Consider the following 16,759-nt stretch of genomic DNA (forward strand, 5'->3'; position numbering starts at 1 on the left):
GGAGATAACCAATACACATGGTAGGTGAACCTCTCCTCTGTCTTGGGGCAAGAGATGGTACTAGTAGCCCTGGTAGTTGCTGCTACACATCATGATTTAGAAAAAGATTTCAATGAAAGCCTTCCTAGGAGCTAATCTTTAAACGCGTTTTACTCAAAACTTGAAATTGTCCACTTGCATCCCTTTGCTTCTCACTGCCTCATATTTAATTTCTATTTTCTATTTTTTTTGGGGGGGGGGAGAAATTTTTGTGTTCAGTAAACAGGGTTGGCTTTCTGCCGGCAGAAACTAGTTTTTGCCGTGCCAGTGGCAGAAACTGGTTATAACCGGTAAAAACCGGCAGAAACTGGCAAAAACTTAAAGGTGTCTTTAATAACTTTAACTTTACTTAACTTTTCAAGTAATTACTAAATGATATTCGTTTAAATAAACTGAGACATCAAACTTCATTTCAATCATTTAAAAAAATAAAATCCTATGCTAATGCCCTTGATTTAGTTTGGAAAGGAAACTTTTCAATTGTAGATGCTCGTAATATTTGCATTAATCTAACAAAGGACAAAAATCAGATGGGTTCTTAGGAAAGAGGAGTGACATACAGAACTAAAAACAGGAAATAACTGATTGTAATTTGTTCGCTTTATATGCTTCATCTAAATTGCTTGTGATTGAAATTATCACGTGCTTCAAGAAGAAAGTGTCAGAATTTTACTTGCTTATATTAACCCAGATTTTGTATGCACCTAATGTCACAGCTTTGCAAAACAAATTGGCCGCATTTCTCGAAACTTATTTTTCCAGTTAAATTTTTACCACTTTCCCAGTTATTAGATGGTGGACCAGTTTGAAAAAATAAACAACTGATGAAAGTTTCACGAATATTGCTTGCTCTTTGATGCATTGCCTGCTAGCTCTTTTGTTGCAAGAGTACTTAAGTTCCTCATTTGTGCACATTAAATTGAGAAAACCGTTTGGATTTTTGGAACCACCTTTTCTAAGAGGCAACTGCAGAGTCCAAACAATGTAACATTTGCTGCAATGTAACAATTGATTGTGCTTCAGTTAACAAATTAATTATTTTTTCCTTGCATTTTCTACTGTGTGTCAATAATTATTTTTTTGTCATTTTGTGAGTTTTTGCCAGTTTCTGCCGCAAATGTGGCAGAAACTGGTTTTTGCCATGCCGGTTTTAACCGGTTTCTACCAGTGGTTTTAACTGCCTTGGCAGAAACTTGCCAACCCTGTCAGTAAATAATATATATGGACTCTAATGGATATTAGGGCTCCACAACTTGGATCAACTCAAAAGGGTTCGGTAAGAAAAAATAAGGTTGGAAAGCAGTTACAGCCATGGAAAAAATTACAAGGACAGTTTGAAAAATGATAATCATACATTAAAGTAATCATCAACTGCAAACAAAATTAAACATAATTTGCTACTTGTGATTAGGAAACATTAGACATCTGTTAGTATGAAATTAAATTACATTAAAATTGATAAATCACATAATTAGATAAATGTATTATGTGAAGCATGGAAAAAAGACTAAGGACATAAACAAATGTGAAACAAAATTAATTAATATTCTACAAAAACACCTTAAAAAAATCTTATTAGTCGTCCCATCATTTGATTCAGTAAGTTCAGTCAAAGTTTGTTTAGAAATGTTTTCCCATGCCAATTCAATGGATGATGTCACTTCTTTATTTGTATATTGTGTCTCATGTCCCACAGAAGCCATGCCACTAGAATGCCCCACAGAGACTTTATGGGGTTTAAATCAGTGCTTCTCATGGGCCAGTTCAGAAGTTTCACAGAAGTGGCCTGGAACTAGTTTACCCGGGAGAAGTCGCGGTACTTTTCGTCACAGGAACGCTCGCGGTGGGCTACGTAGGCCCGGAGTGGTTATTTCAGTAAATTAAGTTTGCAAAATAGAAAAAAAAATGTTTTCAACACTGAATCTTCTTCTTTACTAATAATAAAGCTGAAAGTCTCTCTGTCCAGAGGATGTCTAGATGTCTGGATGTCTGTAGGATGTCTGTGACGCGCATAGCACCTAGACCGTTCGGCCGATTTTCAGGAAATTTGGCACAAAGTTAGTTTGTAGTATGGGGGTGTGCACCTCGATGCGATTTTCCGAAAATCCGATGTGGTTCTTTTTCTATTCCAATTTTAAGAACAAAAATATTATAAAATGGACGAGTAATTTGCGAAATTATCGTAACGTGGAACCGTAACATGGGCACAAGCCAATTGGCGAGATACGAAATGATCATAACGTGGAACCGTAATGTCGGTACAAGCCAACTGGCGAGAAAATTCACTATACATTATTTGTAAATATACAGGCGAACCAAAAGACCTTTTGATTTTTCTATTGCGGGCGAAGCCGTGCGGGTATCACTAGTTACTAATAATAAAGCAGAAAGTCTCTCTGTCCAGAGGATGTCTGGATGTCTGTAGGATGTCCGTAGGATGTCTGTGACGCGCATAGCGCTTAAACCGTTCGGCCGATTTTCATGAAATTTGGCACAAAGTTAGTATGTAGCATGGGGGTGTGCACCTCGAAGCGATTTTCCGAAAATTCGATGTGGTTCTTTTTTTATTCCAATTTTAAGAAAAAAAGTATCAGAAATTACGAAATTATCGTAACGTGGAACCGTAACATGGGCACAAGCCAATTGGCGAGATACGAAATTATCATAACGTGGAACCGTAATGTCGGTACAAGCCAACTGGCGAGAAAATTCACTATACATTATTTGTAAATATGCAGGCGAACCAAAAGACCTTTTGATTTTTCTATTGCGGGCGAAGCCGTGCGGGTATCACTAGTTATAAATAGATAAACAGCCTCTAAAATTTGTTTTAAAAAGTAAGGTTTAAGAAAGTTTTATGATACATGAATCTAAATCTTCTTCTAAGCATTACTGATGATCGCTTTACTGTTCTGTGTCAACTTCTTCTTCATCATCTTCATTAAGGGAGTTTTCATCAGTTGAAACCTCAACCAACAAGTTCTGCAACGTCTTCATTTCACCTTTGTAGCTTAAATAGCGATGCATTTCACAACCTCTTCCTTTACATTCACAATCTGAAATGAAAAGCGTGAGCGCTCGCTCCGGGCCTCTGAGGCCCGAACCGGAATTTTCTGGGTAAAAGGGGGAATGTACATTCCTGAAAAGCATGTGGTCAGTATGTAGGTCACCTCGAACGCAGCTACTGTGGACCTCATTCATTTCCGGTGAAGGGGTGATTTTTGGCAGTGTAGTTTTGTAATGACCGGGCCTGAGAGGCCCGATGCGAGTTCTCCCGGGTTAATTAATCCCCAATGAAGAATCACTGCTTAAAACTATTCACCTAATTGTAAGCAACAGCTACGCCCTATAAATTACTCCAAAAGTCTACAACCCTATTGAAGAAGTAAAGTAAGTTTTTTCTAACATCAAGACTAGCTTAAGATTTGAAACAGTAACAACAATGACACCCCGGTTCTACTTGGATAATCAGTCAATTGAGGGGTCTAAGGACCCTTAACCTTTAAAATGTTCGATTTTCTGGAAAAAATATATGTATGCATAATTTAATTCTGAACAATTTGACACCTCATTTATTACCATATGCAAAAAACTTTTCAAGTTATTGTGAAAATGTAAACTTTCCCCGTAAAAATCTACGTTTACAGCAGCTGTTTAAGCCCCTTTTTCTCAGGTGCCGGTTTATCGTTTTGATCTTCATCTTATAAAATCATGATGTCTTAGAAAGTTTTTTATGTATTTCTGTAAAACTTTTCATGCATGTTTGTTTGCTTTATTTTTATGATCTGAACCTAAATTTCAACTAAAAATGAAAGTTAATATTAAAAAAAAATATTTTTTCACCCAAAATTTTGGAAAATTTTGATATTAACTTATAAAATTTCAATAAATAAATAAATAAATAAATTTAAAAAAAAATAAATAAATTGAGGTTCAGATCATAAAAATAAACCAGACAAACATGCAAAAAATTTTTTACGGAAATATATAAGAAACTTTCTAATATATTATACACGCAAAACGAGAAACTTGAGAAAACGCAATCTGAGAAAAAGAGGCTTAAACAGCTGCTGTTAACATAAATCTCTATGGGGAAAGTATATGCATTTTTCCGATAACTTGAAAAGTTTTTGCGTATGGTAATAAATAACATATCAAGGGTCCTTAGACCCCTTAACTGAATTGATTACATGATTTCTAATACAACTACTCCAGCATCTCGACAAAATGGGTAGTAACTGCTAACTTTAAGATTTTCTTCAAAAAAAGAAAACTACATATTGTCTCCTCAAAGCAATAGTAGGATATCTTACTGTTATTTCTGGGATTAGATGTCCTTATTGACGATACCTGTAAATGTATGCGTTGTTCTGTTCCTACCACAATATGCTGCAAATTTTTAATCAAATGTGGGCCTAGTAGTTAGGTACAATTTGTTTATAAATTCATTTAGCATAGTTTCTTGTTTTAGGTATACTTAAAGTAATTTTAAGTAAAAATAGTTTTTCCCACCAATTAAACGGTAAAAATAAGCCGATTATCACAAGTTAATGGATGCATTCCTAATTCAAATAACTAGATTCCACACCTTCCGACCTCCTTTACTCAAACGCCTGTAATCATAATCTAAATCAGAAAGTCCATTACTATTATTATTATTTTACAACTGGTAATCCATTTAAAGATTTATATTTAAAAAAAACCATGAAAACTAATTACATTTAAGTTGCCTCAAATTTAAATGAATATTTTATGCTTTCTTTGTTACTTGTTAAGAAAAGAGTCTCCATTTCATATTTCAGAGCCGCAATATTTTTTCATTTTACATTTAAACAATATATCATGATATAATAGTTGCAGCCAAAAAAGTAGATTCCCGTGTGAGTGCAAAGAACTAAATAAAGGAATTCCTCTAATAAGTAAAGAGGAAAAACCCCATGTAGTATGTTATTTGGAAAACAAACTGATCTTTTCAAAAAAAAAAAAAGAATTCTTTGCAGAAAAGTCTTTTTTTGCAAAGAATCTTCACCTATTCTTTGCAGAAAAATACTAAATGAGACAAACCAGCAAATCAAATTATTTTGGTTTTACAACTCTTTCATGGACACTCTTTCAAATACGTGACATTCATGATAAATTTTGTGTATTTAATACTCAGTTCAATAAAAATCAAGTACTTTCAACTGCTTTAAGAAACAAGAACCAAAATGAAACATTTTGCAGGATAGCTCAGAGGATTGAGAAAACAAAACAAAAAGAGACCATTAAACATTGTAAATAAATGGAGAAAATATAATTTAGAGAAAGCACAGTTAAAAATTTAACACTTACTTTCAAATTCTGTCCCAATGATTTCAACCACAGAATTTCCATCTTGCATTTTATGACGTCTGGTAATATTTTTGTCATCCATTTCAGTCATTAATTCATTTTTTTCAGATTCACTTTGTTTAGCTTTATTTTGTTCAGAATCAAAAATTTCTTCCGAAATATGTTGACTCACATTAACATTTGTAGCAATGTTTGGAAGAACCTCTGTATCAGTATTGATAGTTTCTACTTCGTTTATAGAATTTGTATGTATATTTTCTTTCTCCTTGTTGACCGTTTCGTAATTTTCATTCTCAATAATGTTTCGATTGACATCTGTATTTTTGTCAGTGTCAACTTCAGCTACGGTGTTTTTATTTTTGTTCTTGATTTCATCTTTACATTCACTGATGTCATTTAATAGATGCCTTGATTCTGTTTCATTGTTTTCAACTTCATCTTTTGTCTCTTTAAATGGAGTAGACCTAAAATACAATTTTTTTAAAAATCATGTACATTAAAATTTTATTTATATTCGCAGTAACACTACATGCATATAATTCTGCTTGAATCAGAAAGAATGCCGCACCAGTATTTAAAAAGAATTGAAATCAGCTGTTCCTTTTACACCAATTTAATGTTATTTCCCCATTATTGGCAATTTTAATGTGATTCCATTGTTAACTCTCTAAATATCACCAACAGTGGCCAAAGTAAAACCAGATTTTTAAAAAAAATCTCCAAATTTGTTGCCAAGTTGGGGACAAAACTTGGAGACCAAAAGACTGGCGATATATTGCCAAGTATCTGATAAATTATAACACCACTTGAGTTTGCAGCGAAATTAACAATGATTTCCCCCCAAAAAGATGCAAAAGACCCCTTTAAAAACACCCAAATGCAACCAAAAGGGGAGGTGCACATTTAAACACCACTAGCATCTACGTACCAAATTTCAACTTTCTAGGACATACCATTCTTGAGCTACGCGAAATACATACTCACATACTTAGACATACAAACGTCATGCAAAAACTCGTTGTAATTAATTCGGGGATCGTCCAAATGGATATTTCGGATGTCTATATGCTCTTAGGCATATATCCGCATGTAATAGGGTTGAAAAAAACCTCAACATTCATTAGGGGGTGAGCAAAATGGAAATTAAGGCCTATTTTTGGGTCAAATGTTTTTCACGAATACAATACTTCCTTTACTATGTAAAAGGAAGTAATAATAATTTAATAACTAAAATCAAACTTGAAAAAATAAAATAATTTGTAAAATAAAAAAAGTTAATTTTAATATTTAAATTAGCTTTAGTTAATTTAACTACTACAGGGAGTAAAACTATTTGCCAAAAATACTAATTTCACTGACCAAAATTTATAAAACATCGACTAAATACTGACCAAATTTTAAAACTGCTGACTAAATACTGACCAAAATTTTAAAACACTGACTAACGATAGCTTAATAATTAGCAATATTACACTTTGTAAAATGGATGTTTCTTTCATTTGTAATGTAAGGCAATGCCTAATTTGTAATGCACACTAGAGATGAGTTCGGGCTCATTTTTGAGTGCCCAGGTCCACCCGAGCCCGAAAATTTGTAACCGAGCTCGAGTGATATTGTCTCGGACCAAAATAAGAGCCCGCCCGAGCCCGAAGGAAACTTTCTTGTATCAAAAACCGAGCCTTTTACAGTCTGACATGATCTCTCTGTTAATGAAAAACGTTGCGTCAAATGTTCTTCATTAGCAGAGAGAAGTTTCTAAATTTTCTTAAAATGCTCTACTTCAAATGCATTACTGTACGACATATTGCAATAGTAATCGCAAAAAAAAAAAAAAACCCACTATAAATAAGCGTTAATTTATTTTTTGGTAGGCGGGGGGGTACATTTGACGTTGATTGAACTGATTTAAATGTTCTTTTCATTTTCTCACTGTAGGAAAATGTTTATTAGCTTTGAATTTGTATGGAGATTGGCAACTGTATATCTGTGCTTGGGCCCGAGCCCGAAACCTATTTTCGGTTCTAGAGCCCGAGCCTGCTTCGGGCTGAGCCCGTCTCATCTCTAATGCACACCCAATTTGATAAAAATGTGTTATCAGTTTAATTAACATTATTATTGTATGACGATGAGCAAGACTGAGGTTTTTTTTATTATCATTATTAAGCTTAGGAACCAGGAATTTTTTTTAGCCCCCAGACAAATTATTTCTCACAGTTTAAAAGAAAATTTAGTGCAAAATGGTTTCTGAGAAATTCTTGTTCTAAAAAAGCAAGTCGTCAAGACATTTTTTTTAGCTGCTTGTGAGGTTTGGCACTCAGCATTTATTGTACCCTGAGTGACAAAATTTTATCGAAACAAGGAAAACATATTTATTTAAAAGATCTTGAAAATGTTCAAAACTTTATCCTACCCCTACATAGGCTAAATTAACTTCCAATTCCCAAAATAATTTTAAAAAGTTTCAGGACGCAAAAGAATAGAAACTTAAGTATGAAGTGCACTTATCGGTGATGAAACATAGGTTTTACTTATACAAGGGAGAAATTAAGAAAATTTTCGAATCAATTATTAGATATGTTTTTAAACTTTTCAAAAAATTATCTTAAATGCATCAAAAAAATAAGAGAAATGTCCGAAAAATATTAGCAAGATAAGTAATTTCTATTAGCAAGATAAGTAATTCTATAAGCGATACATGTATCTAATTAATTAGAAATTGCTGTTTCAGTGCATTATTAGTTGGTTTCTGTATTTATTCTAGCACTGGGAGATTTAAAAAGAATGGGAATTAAAAACTTAAGAAGTGAAGATGTTTTAAAAATATGTCAATGACTTCAAACTACTAAATGTGCAACCGATTTCTCAAAGTAAATTAAAAGGAAATTCGGTAAGCTATGAATTTCGGTTATTGCATTGCAATGATCAGCAACTCTCGCAGCATTAATTTTATCAAAGTACTGCAATGAATGATTGCAAAGCGACAAGATTGGTCAACAAAATTTTTGTAGTATCAACATTAAGCTAAATTTTTAAAAATCAGGAAATTAAGAACAATAAGAGAAACTTAAAAGAAAAGAATCAAAAAACAATAGAGTGGGTGGTTCGGCTAAAAATGGGAGTTTTTCCCAAAAATCGGGAGAGGTGACAACTTTTAACTCTGCATTGAAAAAGTAGGAAACCATTTATGAACTTTTGACATTGTAACCGAAAATCAGAAGAAATTCTTTTCCAATTGGAAAAAGTTTTTGCGGGCTTTTCAAAATAAAACTCCCAATTTTCCATTTCTCGCTGCGAAATTGGCAAATTTCAGTTTTGGAACAGAATACAGAAATTTTTGACGTCCTATGGGCAACTTTAGGGAGATTTTGAAAATTAAACTTTTAATTTTTTATTTTCTGGGCAGGCGAGCACAAAATTGGTGAATAGCAGTTTTCGGAGCAGAATGTAGCAGGAATTCAAAATAGAAGCTGTTCAGCGCAATTGGAGCAGAGTTTCGCCCCCTGAACCCCTGAAAGCAACTTAAGAGGAAGTTTTAAATGACACTATTCTTTTAATCAACTTAATCCAAAGCGGATTTTTCGGAAAAAAAAAGAAATTCTGATGAAATCGGATTTTTTAAGTACAGAAAAAAAGGTGGGAAAATTCAAGAAAAAGAGTACTTGTCAGCTATGCATTTTAAATACATACATCATAATTTAAATTTACTGAAAATTTAATTATATGAATGAAAGTAATAAATAAATTCACTCACGAAAGTACAGTGAAGCACTGCTTATACGTTTTTGAGGGGATTGTATGAAAAAAAGCATATAAATAAAAAAAACGTATAATAGGTATACGTTAATACGCATTAGACTCTGTAGGGACCAATTTATAAAACGTATAACTGATAAAAATGTATAAAAGTGTAACATATACAAAGTTTCACTGTATCTCAATAGTCAGCAAAAAATACGATAAGAATCTTCAACTTTATAAACACAAAATATAAACTTTTTAAATGTTTATTCATTTTATTTCATGTGCTTGCAAAAACAAAACAAAAAAAAAAAAAAAAAAGAAAAGAGAAAAAAAAAATGCACATTAACAAAATTAAGATATTTTAAAATAAGAAATAGAGTAGAACAATGTTAGGCAGATGTTCACATGTCAAAGTAATAACAATATTAAAAGGATACAAAAGGCTTGAAATCTCAAAAAGGAAACAAGCTTTCCAAGAAGCATGTGTTCAATGGGGGCATGTTCTCAAAAAAGAAAAAGGGGGAGGGGGGGGTTCAACAGGGTTGCCACGGAAGTTCAAGAATGAAATTCCCTGACATTTCCAGGTTTTCCAGGTGGTTTTGAGAAAAATTCCAGGTTATCGATCTCCACCTTCATTTTGCAACATTAATATATACATCTCAAATTTTGATAAAACTTACCTCATTTTCAAACTTTACAAACAATGGTTACCAAATTTAATTTACTCAAGCTGAAATAATCAAAAATATGTACTAATGGTGGTTCATTTTTTTTCCTCTCAGCTTGAGTCCAAGACACCCCTTATTTTTTTTAGACTTACTAATAGTATTATGCTGTAAAAGTTTTAGCTTCTTACTCAAATTTTAAGAGGGTGCTCAATGACCCCTTAATTTAACATTAGCTCTAGCATAGAAAAAGTCACAAATTTAGAAACATTTAATGTCCCCAGCTGTTTTTTTTATGTAAGTAATTATTTTATTGCAATGAATATGCATACAACTCGTGTATATTACAGTATGTAACATTGTTTTTTCAGTTCAATGTATTTTTTTAGCCCCCTCCCCATACTTATGAAGTTTTGAGGGAGGGGGTCGAGCACCCTCTTTCAGTTGGAATAGGAAGTTAAAATTCTTCCAGTATTTTACTATCCACAAGTCTAAAAACATTGAGTGGTGTCCTGTTTTCTAGGAGAAACCTTTTTTTTTAAAGTGTATTTTTGAACTACTCTAATGTACTGACACAAGTGAAGCAAATCACTGTAATAAACAATTAATGTAAATGTAGCATATCTTATTTTCAATAGCGAGGAGCCACTGCCTTACATCAAGTGAAAGAACTGCAAAATTAACAATTGTGACATCTGTATCACAAAAATAAAGTTAATTGCTAAAATAATCTGAACTAAAAACTTATGAAACCTAAACTTTTTCAATTATTGCCTTCTACCCCTCCAATCCATTGAACTCAAAAGCGCTTTTAGACTTTGGCCTGTAAAAAAATCATGCATCTTTTAGCTTCACATATTTCCCCTGTTTGTTGCTGATAAAACAGGGGTGTCCCCCCCCCCAAGTTCAATGGCACAACCTCCCCCCCACCCCCCAATATTTCTGAACGCCTTAGCGCTTTTATTTTTAACCCTTTTTTTATTTGTTTACCTATTTATTTATTTTTAATTATTATTGTTTTGAAAGAAAAGTGTGCTCGCTCCCCAAAAAATACACACACAGATGAAAATAATAAAGTAAAATAATATGAGTAAATAATTTGAATAAAAATAAAGTAAAATAAGTAATTAAAAAATCCCCCCCCCAAAATTTTGATGGCGCAACTTGCGCCATAATCACTCCTGTGGGCACCCTGTCATAAAGTTAAATTTTGAGCATTGATCAGAAACTTCTCTGATGCGCAGGTTTTTTTTTAAAAATCGGATTACTTTTATTTTGAAAGAAAGAAGCGCATTGGAAGTCTTTAAAGATCACTACCAAAATACTAAAAGATTAGCGATACTTCAGTAAAAAAGAAACTTTCTAAGTTTAAAATTTTCCAATGAACTAAATTTACAGAACAAAATTGTTTAGAATAATACGATTTCATTAATTAATTTAAAGAAATAATATAAAATATGAAAAGATTATTGCAGCTCATTAAAAACTTCAGTCCACTCGCAGACAAAACAATGCTGTGCATCATAACAACTTCAGAACTACTGGCGTAAACAAGCAGCGTTTAAACAGAGCCCGCTCAAACGAGGAAGAAAAGCACCTTCTGCGCATGTCCGCCGCAGACTGCTATGGCGCACGCGCCAAAGGCAGAGAGTTGATAAAAAGAACTGCAGGGGGAAGAAGAAAGAGGGGAATGACAAAACGACGAATGGGAAGGGAATGGCGGCGAAAAAAACAAGGCTGAAAGTTTTTTTTTTTTTTTTTTTGACGTCATAGACCGCGGGCAGCGCTAAGAACGATCGGAAATATGCAATTTTTCATTTTCCCTGACATTTCCCAGATTTTCGGCCATTTTCATTTTCCCTGACAATTCCAGGTTTTCCCGGTGCGTGGCAACCCTGGTTCAATGGGTCCATATACGTAAATTTTTCTTTGTCAACACTAATAAATCATATAAAAAAACAATAACAATATTAGCAAGGCAAAATTTAAAAAAAAGAAAAATGATTTCTCTGTCTCTCTCTCAAAAAAAAGGATTTTTTTCTAATTTTAATCCAACTTTAAAAATAAACATTCAACATAACCGCTGAGACACTCTGATTTAATTTTATACTGCATGAATATTAGTTAGAGACTAAAAGTATTCATGACAGTGTGGAAAATTTCAGATTCGCCAATCTTCCACATAATTAATCATGCAGAAAAAGTGTTTGTTTTAAAAAATAATGATGACAATATGGCTAAAAAAATGTAAACAAATTTTTTTATAGTTAATAATTCAGAATAATAGTAGTAAATCATAACAATCATAATTGGAAATCATCTGATATTAAAAGTATTAAAAAAACTTTCCCAGTGCTACTACACCAAAAGGAGGAAAAAATTTGCAAGGTGGAAAATCACGTGATCATGTTCATGGTAAAAGCCAATGTGTTGCAAGTCGTGACTTTCAGAACCTGATGCAAATTTAACCCGAGTTTTCCAGTTGTATTTCAAGATTCCCCGAGAATTCGCAGTTTCCAGAGTGAGTGGTCACTCTGGATATAGCAGTTGCAATGAACAAGAAAGAGGTTCGATTGCACTATCCCTTTGAGCTATTGGCACGAAAGTAGAAGCGACTATTGTACCCTCTAAGCTCTACCTGTGTTTGATTCAGTTCATTACTTCTTGAGATACAATAGTCACAAGCAATGAGAAAAAATCGTTTGATTGCTCAACCCCCTGTGAAGCAATTGACAATAAAATTGAATCAGCACTGTACCTTTTAGGGTCTACATATGAAAAATTTTTGTTGGATTCCTTCAATTACTTCCTGAGATATTGCAATTATGCACTACAGAGAAAGCACTCAATTGCTCCACTCCCTTGGAAGAATTAGGCACCAACCAAAACCAAACACCAAAAACAATAGGCACCAACTCACCTGGGGGCACATATGTGTACTGAATTTCATTTGATTTCATGCAGCAGTTTTGCTGTAGAGCAGCCACAAAGAATCAGTCACACACATACAGACATTTTCCTAGAATAGTCAAATGAATTCTGCACACCTCAAAACATCCAAAACCTTTGAAATTTGAAAATTTTCATGAAACCAATACTTTTATTTACATACCTAGAAAGTCGCCCGTCAAGGTGAAAATTGCTTCTACTCTTCTACATTTAAATGAAGCAATTGCCTGTTTGGTGATATTTTGATATTTGAAATTTTAACCCTAAGTCCAGTGGATTAACCCTAAACTCCAGTAGGTAGCGTTCATTGTTGACCCTTTTTTTGTTTCTTCACCCCCCTGAAATGATAGTCTTACCAGTAAAACAGTTGAGTTACCGGATCGAGTTCAGCCTTGTCACAATAAAGCCTTTCCCTGCAGGTTAAACGTAACCAAAACATATTATCAAATTATCTCGCAGTGGCACGAGTTTGATTGTTGGAACACGCGGGTACTCTATTATCAGCTATTATTTATATGAGGATTAGATACGTAGGAAAGTAAAAATACAACTTTCAGTCAATGTAAAATAAATCTATCTTCCAACAAGTCCATACTTACGTTTTTCTAGAAAAATCTATGCCTTCAAAGACACTGAGATCCAGATTAAACACTGGCAAGGTTGGAGCAAATTTGAAGTTTTCTGGTGCAAAGGATTTTCTTTTTGGCTCTATTTTCTTCCCTGTAGCAATTTTGCTGTCTCCAACTGGTTTTTTAACAGTATTTTTGCTGGCAGTTGGCTTGGGGAGCAAACCTATTAAAATACATAACAAAAAAATATTATTTAAATGTTTCGAAAAGTTGATAAAAAAAAGTTTCTTTTCATTAGTTATAAAACACATCAGAAAAGTATATAATTACTATACTTTTTAACTACAGTAAATCCTTGTTTCACGCGGGTTTATGTAACGTGGTTTTTGATTATATGCGGTTTAAAATTTGGCACCTTTATTTTATTTTATGTGGATGAGTTTTAATTTTACGCGGATGCAGCAATGCTGACAGATAAAATTTCCCTCTCTTTCAAAATTCAAACACCTGAGATTGAAGATTACACATAATAAACTGCAGTTTGGCGTGTTAATAATCAAGCTTGGGCCACTGGAAACATTTTATGCGATTGGTTCCAGAGCTCTTTCCATTAAGCTCACACAATTCAGAGCTAATTGGAAGAAGAGCTTTTAAGAGTGACAAAGGGGGACGAAACCAACAAGGATACCGACATGACACAGAACCAAAAACAATAACATTGAAAATCTTGAGCCATTCCTTAACAATAGCAAGTGATTTTTCTGATTTATACGTGAAAGATTTCTCCATAAGAAGTGAGAGAAAAATTCTTAATGACTGCCAAAAGACTATCATAACCTGCTCCTTTTTATAATCACTAAATTTATTTATATGTCCTTTGTGCATATATATCGATATAAGTACATTACACTTATAATAAAATTAGTCATCACCAATGAAGTATTGTTTTATCTATAGAACCTAACCTCTATTTTAACACTACTATTAAGTCTTAATTTACGCGATTTTGATTTATGCGGTGTTTCTGTGGAACGTAAATTTCTGCATAAGACGAGGGTCTACTGTAAGTATAAAAGATCAAAATCAAAAATAAATACATTAAAAAAATATTTTTTCGGTTTTTTTCAAGATAATTTTCTTTTGAGAGACTAAAATATCTGTAATTGAGTTTTGTTAAAAAAGGTGGAGGGGGTTCAGAACTGTCACAGAAAACTACTATTAGTATAACAAAAAAGTCGGTTACTGCTCAACAGAAACTAACAAACAAGTCAACAAGTCATATAAGTTTGTTTCTCAAGTATTTAATAAGTGAACCTTCGGCGAAACAGCAGAAATCAAACCTAAAACCAAATAAAAACATTGACTCATTCTCGTCATTCTATCTCATAATGTATATTGGTGAATGTCACTGTGATTCCTTGCTGTGACTGTGTGAAATCACATTTCCATAGTTAAAACTGACCTAGTACCCAAAAACCTTGAAAACTTGCACATGAACATAGAAGAAAAACAGGTGCATAGCTGTGTGTAGTAAACTTGTGCTCTACATTCTTTCCCAAACTTAAATTATACTACAGTAACAATAAGGGTCAGACCACAACATCCCCCCTCCCCCCCCCCAAAAAAAAATAAATAGACCTGGTGCAAATTGTTTCTATACCCTTCTCAAAAAAATTTAGGCTCGAAGTCCTATCCCATTATATGTCCGGTTATGAAATGGAAAGCATCTAAAAATTGTTATTTTGGGTATTTTTTCGGAAGTGTATTTCAAGCGGGAATATTATTTATGGAGAATTTAAAATCATTACACTAAGGATGTTAATACCCCTTAGAGGGATGGCGCAACCCCCAGTGCTACAGAGCCCCCTTCCCCATAAAACGAAACAATACCCCACAAAACACCTTAACTTTTAAGCTGAAATATTATTTCTTGCAAAAGTTAAAGAGCATTAATCAGATGTGTCCATCCCCCCAAGAGCGACAGTGTGTATATTTATACATACATATAAATAAACACACATAGTCTTTATTTTATTTATATGTATTGGAACATGTCGAATTTCACGGGAAATCTTACTAATAAACCAGCAATTTGCAACGATCTGAAAAAAAAAAAAAATGATCAATTTTACCTGGCAAAGGTTTAGGGAATTTCAAACCACAATCTCTTTTCTCACTTTTGAAGACTGGAGGTGCCAGACAATTGGCCTTTCCACTTATTTTCCCGATACGATCAGGAGGATTGCTTTTGCCATCTATTTTTCCAATGGGTTTCTTTTCTTTAACATCTTTTTTCTAAAACAGTAAATGCAATGCAAGACATGTTATATGTTTTAAAATTTGCATAAGCAAAATTTATGCATTAAGATTAAACATCAAAAGACATTAAAAGATATTAAATTCTACTTAAATTACAATTGGAAAAAGAAAACACTAGTTAAAACATAAAATAAAATTACAGTTCATAAAAAACTTCCTCCCGTGCCTTTTTAGGAGGGAGCTGCATCCTCCCCTTTTTACATAACTGTGCCCTGGCCTTTTTTGCATTTATTAATGTGCTCTCCTCAACCCTCTGAAATTTTAATAAAACTTAATCACAAAAACAAACCAAACTATTTTGAAACGTAACTCCCTTGTTTCCTTTATCCACTAAAAGTTGATTTGAATTGAAAATCTGACCTTTTGCCTTTTTTAGTATATATGTTTTAACTAAGCACTAAAAAGCTCTTTAATGTTTAGGAGAAAAAAAATACTACTGAAAAATGCGGTATGTACTCTCGTATAAGTCGACCCTTTACTTTGAAAAGGAAAAATCAGGAGGGGGGGGGGGGAATCAAGAACCCAGATAGTCGAGCTCCAACTTTCTAGAAAATCGAGAATGTTTTGCTTTGATTTCTGAACATAAACAATATTAAAAGGAGAGAAATGTAATGCACTGAACAGTCTTTTGTTGAAAAAAGTCCGATTTTTATACTTTTTCACAGAAAGGGTTCACTTCTGCAATCACGATTTTTGAAAAGGGTTTGATTTAGCTGTTATGATTTTTGTTACTAGTCGCTTTTATTTTGAATTAGTATCAATAAAATTTTGTGATGTGGCCCTATTCCATTATTTTAAATAAAGGAGCATTAATTTGCGACTATTGAGAAGATTTGTGAACAGGATAATTCCTTCGCTTTAAGCGTAGTCTATCGTTTACTGTAAGTATTTATTTCACAATAAGATCATGGAAAATTAAAACATAATGTTCAAGTATTTACTTCGTTACCGTCAGTTTAAAAGGGTTGGACTAAAATCAGGGGAGTGCATGGGGTGGGGGGAACTTGTTGGCCTGGGCTAAAGCCTGAAAGGGGTCCAAGATTTTTAAAATGAGGGGCAAAATATATGTAGGACGTATGGGTAGACAATAGACAATATGGAGGAGGGCCCATTAAAGTCATTTGTGACAGGCCCCAAAATTTTTGT

The 16,759-nt window shown here is 33.4% G+C and overlaps 1 protein-coding gene across 1 annotated transcript in view; it reads right to left on the reverse strand.

Moving 5' to 3' along the window:
- Positions 1-14,533: 14,533 nt before the first annotated feature.
- Positions 14,534-16,759, reverse strand: part of LOC129227905 (uncharacterized) — a 34,041-nt gene continuing 31,815 nt past the window's right edge. The window contains exons 11-12 of the mRNA XM_054862526.1: positions 15,427-15,589; positions 14,534-14,550 (exon numbers count right to left, since the gene is read on the reverse strand). Of these exons, the coding sequence (XP_054718501.1) occupies positions 14,534-14,550; positions 15,427-15,589 (180 nt within the window). The remainder of the gene's footprint in view (positions 14,551-15,426; positions 15,590-16,759) is intronic.

Source organism: Uloborus diversus, chromosome 8, assembly GCF_026930045.1.
Source record: "Uloborus diversus isolate 005 chromosome 8, Udiv.v.3.1, whole genome shotgun sequence".
Lineage (NCBI taxonomy): Eukaryota > Metazoa > Arthropoda > Arachnida > Araneae > Uloboridae > Uloborus > Uloborus diversus.